This window comes from Equus asinus, chromosome 17 (genome assembly GCF_041296235.1).
Source record: "Equus asinus isolate D_3611 breed Donkey chromosome 17, EquAss-T2T_v2, whole genome shotgun sequence".
Taxonomy (NCBI): Eukaryota; Metazoa; Chordata; class Mammalia; order Perissodactyla; family Equidae; genus Equus; species Equus asinus.
This window is the reverse complement of record NC_091806.1, coordinates 18338321-18346371: the sequence shown is the minus strand read 5'-3', so window position 1 is coordinate 18346371 and position 8051 is coordinate 18338321. Positions and strand designations below refer to the sequence as shown.

General features: G+C 34.6%; 1 protein-coding gene across 1 annotated transcript; it reads left to right on the top strand.

The window, feature by feature from the left end:
• Positions 1–237: 237 nt before the first annotated feature.
• On the top strand, positions 238–1170 carry LOC123278064 (olfactory receptor 4C11). The gene has a single exon (XM_070487498.1). The coding sequence runs from the start codon at positions 238–240 to the stop codon at positions 1168–1170; it is 933 nt and encodes a 310-aa protein (XP_070343599.1).
• The last annotated feature ends 6881 nt before the right edge of the window (positions 1171–8051 follow it).

Below are 8051 nucleotides of genomic sequence, written 5' to 3'. Positions count from 1 at the left end.
ATTATTTATATATTTTATTGTTTTCATAAACAGTCAGGTAAACATATTGAATAAATCTTTTCATTTCTATTTTATTCAGAGAAAACAACACAGAAGTTGGTGATCACCCGTGGATAAGTGGCACTTCCACAATACAGTACATGTATTTGACCTTCAAATGTAGTATTTATTTCATAATTTTTTTCCTTTGCAGATTACCTATTTCTACCCCACACTTTGTCTGCTTTGACTGAAACAATGAAACAAAATAACAGTGTAAATGACTTCATACTGTTAGGATTGACACAAGATCCTGTGAGGCAGAAAATGGTGTTTGTAATCTTCTTCATTTTCTATGTGGGAACTGTGGTGGGGAATTTGCTTATTATTGTGACCATCAAGTCCAACCAGACACTTGAGACCCCCATGTACTTCTTCCTATTTTACTTGTCCCTTGCTGATTCTTGCTTTTCAACTTCCACGGCTCCAAGACTAATTGTGAATGCTCTCTCTGCCACAACAATCATATCTTACAATGAGTGCATGACCCAAGTCTTTGCACTACATTTATTTGGCTGCATGGAAATCTTTGTCCTCATCCTCATGGCCATGGATCGCTATGTAGCCATCTGTAAGCCCTTACATTACCCAACTATTATGAGCCGGAAGGTCTGCATCATCCTGATTGTTCTTGCATGGATAGGGTCTTTTATACATTCTATAGCTCAGATTATCCTGGCCTTGAGATTGCCTTTCTGTGGACCCAATTTGATTGATCATTATTGCTGTGATTTGCAGCCCTTGCTGAAACTCGCATGCATGGACACTTATTTAATCAACCTGTTGTTGGTGTCTAACAGTGGGGCTATTTGCTCAAGTAGTTTTGTGATTCTGATGACCTCATACATTGTTATTTTGCATTCACTGAGAAATCACAGCGCAGAAGGGAGGAACAAAGCTCTCTCCACTTGCACTTCCCACATCATTGTAGTTATCTTATTTTTTGGTCCGTGTATATTCATATATACATGCCCCCCAACCACTCTCCCCATGGACAAGATGGTAGCAGTATTTTATACTATTGGCACACCCTTTCTCAACCCACTCATCTACACACTGAGGAATTCACAAGTGAAAAATGCAATGAGAAAATTATGGCATATCAAAATTACCTCAGGAACCAAAAAATGAATTGAGAGCCTCAGTTGATTATTTATTGAGTCATGGTTCAACTCAATCTGTACAGATATCAAATATGATAGTGTACATCCTTACTCCCCCATGCAATCTAATAAAATGTGCCTGATTGTCTTACCTTTTTCTGTGCTTCTGCCCTCAGATAGTAGCTCCCCTCCTATCTTCAGCCTCTTTCTCTTCTGACGCTTTCTCTACCTGAGAGCTCAATTCTGCTTTTGCAGATGGTGAAATACACTTCACAACACTGTCTATACTCTGGTTCAATAAGAAGAGAGACACTATACGATCACAACTGTTAAGCATGTGGGCATCTATAAGTAAAGTGTAGCTAGTTTTCTATGATTAGTAATTCCCTCTTTAGCACCTCTCAGATAAGGTATTCTGTTTTTTCTTGAACACTTCCAGAGCAAAGGAACTAACTTTGTGTATCAAGAAGTTCATTACATTACCTCATTATTTTTTCTTGAAAAGTTGCATATTATTGAATCAAAAGATTTTTTTATATAATAATATTCTAAAATAGTTTTTCTTACTGTTTTCTTTGCTTGTTAAGATAATTGGGGTTTTATGTATGGGATTTTATAAATGTAATGTGACAGAGACCTTGAGATAGTCAGCTGTTTGTGTGATTGTATATAGGAGCTACAACAGTAGAATCCTACAATTCTAAGAGGTAAGAAAGTAAAATAATGTATGTTGTCAGGACTTAATGAAAATTAAAAATACACAAGAGATACTACCTATACTCTGAGAATGAAGTATATAGAAGTAGAACCCGGTTTGAAGAAAAAGAAATGTATATTATTTTTTAAAGTGGGATTATGTCAATGAAACAAAAGAAAGTACCATTGACATTAAAGAAATACTACTCTTGTCTATAATTAGTGGAGATAGGATCCATTACTGCAGCAGGAAGCTGCTTTCTTTCTCTATGTGTGCTTCCCAATACGGGGTAGTACAGAATCATAAGTTAGAATTGCCAATAGAATGTTGGTGCCCAGAGTGGGCAGAGCAGATTAACACCAGTGCCTTGGATGTGAATGCTGGGGGTAATATGGACTTTTAATATTTATCAATTTCAGTATACTAAAGTGTATGACAATCTTAGTAACTCTTACAAGATTCCGTTTCATTTTTAATACTGTTTCTCCTTATTTAAATGGAAAACCTTACCAATACTAATATTATTCTGCTGTCAAAGATTATTTTAAAATAAATTCATTTAAAATAACACAAGTTTTCAGTTTTGTCACTTCTTTTTGCTTCCCGAAACATTATGAAGCTCAGCGTCTGCACTGGTGTCCCATAGTGGCATGTCATGCACGAGGAGTGTCATTAAATTAACTCTGAGTGGAGATGTTATGATTCATCATAAATTTACCTAATTTACTTCTCTATAACACCAGCACTGGCAAACACACGCATGCACACACACACACACACACACACACACATACTATACAGACTTTCATGGTGATTTGCATCTTAGATGAATAATTGATGGTAGGAGGTATAGAAGAAAAGAAATAAACTGAAATATAATGAAAAACATCAAAACTGTAAAATAGAAGTCAAAGCTACAAAGGGGAAGAAAAATTGGAAGAGTTTGAGTCGTTCAAAAGCACTTTTAGTCAAATTAAAACTGGGAAAATGAAGTAAAATTTTTTAAATTTCTAGGATATCATATCCATCCAATAGATGCCTTTGAAGTGACTGCCAGCCCTAAAAAGCACTTCATCTAAAAGAAAAACTATGAATTCTAGTTTTCCTTTTATTTTAGGAACAAGTAGTGTCTGATATATGTCCAAAGCTTTCTGGTTATCATGTTCGTGTCTCACAAAAATAGTACAAAGTCATGTTTTCCTATGGAAAATATACGGATGAAAAATCTAAAGGTGAGAGAAATAAACAAATTCCTTGGGGTTGTTTTGCTAAGTATGGTAACCAATGTTTTAAACCACTTCTATGTGTGATTCCAAGTCAGTAACAAACACCTCTATTCTGTATTGTGTCTTATTTCAAATATCTTCGTAAATGGCAGAAAACACCATAAATATTAAGAAGTTGTGGCAGTGATCATAAACTACACTCATTTTAGCATCAAAGTAGGTGATAGACTGTAAAGATTAAGAGTATAATCTCTGAAGTCAGACTGCGTGAATCTGAATGCTGACTTTAACACTTTTGTTAACAGCTTTATTGAGATTTTTTGGCAACAAAAATTGCATATATTTGGCTTTTACACCTTGATGTTTTGAGATATCTATAATGTGAAAAGATAACCCCAATTAAACTAATTAACATGCCCATTGTCTCTACCTAGTTTCCATAGTGTGTGTGTGTGTGTGTGTGTGATGACATTTAAGATCTACCCTCTTTGCAAATTCGAGTATACAATATGGTATTTGTAATTATAGTTTCCATGCTATATATTAGATCTCTAGAACTTATTCATTCTACATAACTGAAACCCTGTACCCTTTGACCAACATCTTTCCATTTCCCACAACCCCTGTACCCTGGTAACCAACATTCAGTTCTCAGCTTCTATGACTTGAGGTCTTAGGGGTTTGGGGAGAGCCTGGGGGTTTTATTGAGGTCGAAGGTGAAGACCTAGGGTCTCTAGAACTCACAGTTCATTGGCAAATTCAGAACATAGGAGAGGCAATTTAAAGAATGAGAAGAGAGAAAAAAAGAAGAAAAATAACAAGAGCCTCAAATAGCCAGTTATCTAAATCAACCAGGATCTCTAAAAAAGGGAGCTTCATGGGGTGGGGTGGAGGCCCACATCCTGGCTCTTTATCTACTCACATGGCTGGGAATATATTTATTTAAGATAGCCTGCCTTGAAGTGGATGCCTTTTTTTTTCTTAAAGATTGGCACCTGAGCTAACATCTGTTGCCAATCTTTTATTTTTCCTTCTTTTCTTCTTCCTCTTCCCAAAGCCCCCAGTATGTAGGTGTATATTCTAGTTGTAGGTCCTTCTGGCTATGCTATGTGGGACGCCACCTCAGCATGGCCTGATGAGCTGTGCTATGTCCATGCCTAGGATCCGAACTGGCAAAACCCCAGGTCTCTGAAGTGGAGCGTGCAAACTTAACCACTAAGCTGTGAGGTGGCCCCTGGATGCTTCTTTAAAATGGATGTGTTGGCAGTCAAATCTTAAGTCAGGCACTTACATTATAAAAAGAATATGCATATGAAAGATGTATGTATATTTACATATATATCAAATATATATACAAAAGTATATATGCACACATACACTCTAATGTATTTTCTTCTCTATTTTCTTTATTCATCATTTGACAGAGATTTAGGTTGTTTCCATATCTTGGGTATTTTGACTAATGCTGCACTGAAAATGAAACTGCAGAAATCTCTTTGAGATCCTGTTTTAATGCTTTGGATGTATTCAGAAGCGGGATCACTGTATTATATGGTAGTTTGATATTTAATTTTTTGAGGAACCTCCCTACTGTTTTCCATAGTGGCTGTACCAATGTACACCCCCATCAACAGTGCACAAGCATTCCCTTTTTTCTACATCTTAACCAAAACTTCTTAGCTCTTGTCTTTTTGATGATATTTCTTCTAACAAGTATAAGATGATACCTCATTATGGTTTTGATTTGCATTTCTCTGATGATTAGTGATGTTGAGCACCTTTTCATGTACCTGTTGGCCACTTGTATGTCTTTGGAAAAATGTCCATTCCATTCTTCTGCCTATTTTTTAATCAGATTATTTGTTTTTACTTGTATTGAGTCATACGAGTTCTTTATATATTTTGGATATTAACCATTTATCAGGTAGATGATTTGTAAATATTGTCTCCCACTCCGTAGATTTACTTTTCATTTTATTGATTGTTTCTTTTGCTGTGCAATAGCTTTTTAGTTTGATATAGTCCCACTTGTTGATTTTTGCTATTTTGCTTATGCTTTTGATGTAGCCAAAAACTTTTTCCAAGACTAATGTCAAGGAGTTTTTCCCTATGTTTTCTTCTAGGAGTTTTATGATTTCAGGTTTAACATTTAAGATTTTAATACATTTTGGGTTAATTTTTGCCAGTGATGTAAGATATGGGTGGAATTTCATTCTTCTGAATGTGGTTATCCAGTTTCCATACATCACTTATCAAAGAGATTATCGATTCTCCATTGAGTATTCTTATCTTTGTCAAATATTAGTTGACCATACATTCCTGGGTGTATTTCTGGGCACTTAATTCTGGTCCATTGATGTATGGCTATTTTAACGCCAGTCCCATACAATTTAGATTATAGTGTACGGTATAGTTTGAAATCATGAAGTGTGATACCTCCAGTTTTGTTCTTATTTCTCAGAATCGATTTGGTTATTTAGGGTCTCTTGTTGTCCCATATTTATTTTAGAATTATTTCTTCTATTTCTGTGAAAAATGCCATTGGAATTTTTGTAAAGATTACAGTAAATAATAGGTTACTTTGGGTAGCATGGACATTTTAACAATATCACTTCTTTCAATCTGTGAACATGAAATGTCTTTCCATTTGTTGGTTTCTTCTTTAATTTCTCCCATGAAAGTCTTTTAGTTTTCCATGTTCCAGATCTTTCCCCTCTTTGGTCAAATTTATACCTAAGTGTTTTATTGTTTTTTGTGCTATTGTGAATGTGATATTTTTAAATTTCTTTTTCAGATGTTTTATTGTTAGTGTACAGAAATGCAACTGATTTAAGTATGTTGATTTTGTATCCTTCAAATTTAGTAAGTTTGTTTATTCATTCTAAAAGTATTTTGGTTGAGTCTTTAGAATTTTCTACACATAAGATCATATCATCTCTAAGCAGATACAGCATTAGTTTCTCCTTTTCAATTTGGATGCATTTTATTTCTTTTTCTTGCCTAATTGCTCTGCCTAGGATTTCTGGTACTATGTTGAATAGGAGTGGTGAGAGTGGATACACTTGACTTGTTCCCGATCTTGGAGAAAAAGCTTTCAAACTTTCACCATTGAGTATGATGTTAGCAATGGATTTGTTATATATGACCTTTATTATGTTGTGGTATGCTTCATGTATATGCAATTTTTGAGTGTTTTTATCAATGAAAGGATGTTGTATTTTGTCAAATGTCTTTTCTGTATCTATTGAGATGATGACATGATTTTCCTCTTTCATTCTATTAATGTAGTATATCACATTTGTTGATTTGTGTATTTTGGGCCATCCTTGCATCCCAGGGATAATTCCCATTAAACCATAGTGTATAATCCTTAATGTACTGTTAAATTCAATTTACGATATTTTTTGCATCTTTATTCATCAAGTATATGGACCTGTAGTTTTCCTTTCCTGTAATCTCATTATCTGGCTTTGATGTCCGGGTAATGTTGGCTTCATAAAATGAATTTAGAGTACACCTTCCTTTTCAATATTTTGGAGATGATGTATCATTGTGGTTTTCACTTGCATTTCTCTGATTAATTGAGATGTTGAACACCATTTCAGATATGTGTTAGCTATTTGAATTTCTTCTTTTGAGAAGCATCTGTTTATAACTTTGGCCCATTTTTAATTGAATAATTTGTATTTTGGGTGTTGAGGTACATATATTCCTTATATATTTTCAGTATTAACCCCATATTCAATGTATGGTTAGCAAATATTTTCCCTTTCCGTACATTGCCTTTTTATGTTGATTTTTATTTACTTGTTTGCTTGTTTATTTATTTTTGAGGTAGATTAGCCCTGAGCTAACATCTGCCACTAATCCTCCTATTTTTCCTCAGTCAGATTGACCCTGAGCTAACATCTGTGCCCATCATTCTCTACTTTGTACATGGGATGCCTGCCATAGCATGGCTTGATAAGCTGTGCATAGGTCTGTGCCCAGAATCCAAACCTGTGAACCCGAGGCTGGCAAAGCAGAGCAGATGAACTTAACTGCTACACCACTGGACCAGCCTCTGTTGATTCTTTTTCAGTGCAGAAGCTTCTAAATTTGATGTAATCACACATATATTTTTATTTTCATTGCTTTTCTTTTTCATGTCGTATCTAAAACAATTATTGTCAAGGCCAACATCAAGAAAGTTTTTCCCTGTATTTTCTCAAGAATTTTATGGTTTCGGGTCTTACATTAAAGTATTAGTCTATTTTGAGTTGATTTTTTGTATGTTGTAAGGTAGGGGTCCAGTTTCCATCTTTCCCTCTAGATATGCAGTTTTAACGACCCTCTTTGTTGAAGAGACTATCCTTTTCACATTATGTGTTCTTGATTCCTTGTTGAACATCAGTGGACCATATATGCATGGGTTTATTTCTGGGTTCTATATTCTGTTCCAAGATGCTTGGCTATTAGGGGTCTTTTGTGGTTCCATATGAATTTTAGAATAGTTTTCTATCTATTTCTGTGAAACACATTGAGATTTTACAGAGATTACATTGAATCTGTAGATCACTTTGGGTATTAATACATTTTAACAGTATTAGTACTTCTAACACATGAGTATAGGATGTCTTTCTGTTTATGTGTGTCCTTTTAAATTTTCATCAATGTTTTATAATTTCAATGTAGAAGCCTTCCATCTCTTTATGTAGGTCAATTCCTAAGTATTTATTATTTTTATTTCTAACATGGATTCTGTTCTTAATTTCCATTTCAGGTACTTCCTTGTTTTTCTATTGTAATACCATTGCTTTTTATACATTGAATTTGTATCAACTTTACTGAATTTATTAGTTCTAATGGTTTTTTTGTACAGTCTTTGGGTTTTCTAAGTATATAATCATGCCATCTGGAAACAGAGGTAATTTTACCTCTTCTCTTCCAACTTGGTTGCCTTTTATTTTCTTTACTTGCCTAAGTGCTCTGGCGAGGACTTTCAGT

Coding starts and splice junctions, on each gene's coding strand:
- LOC123278064 (XM_070487498.1), top strand. CDS start 238: ATGAAACAAAATAACAGTGTAAATGACTTCATACTGTTAGGATTGACA.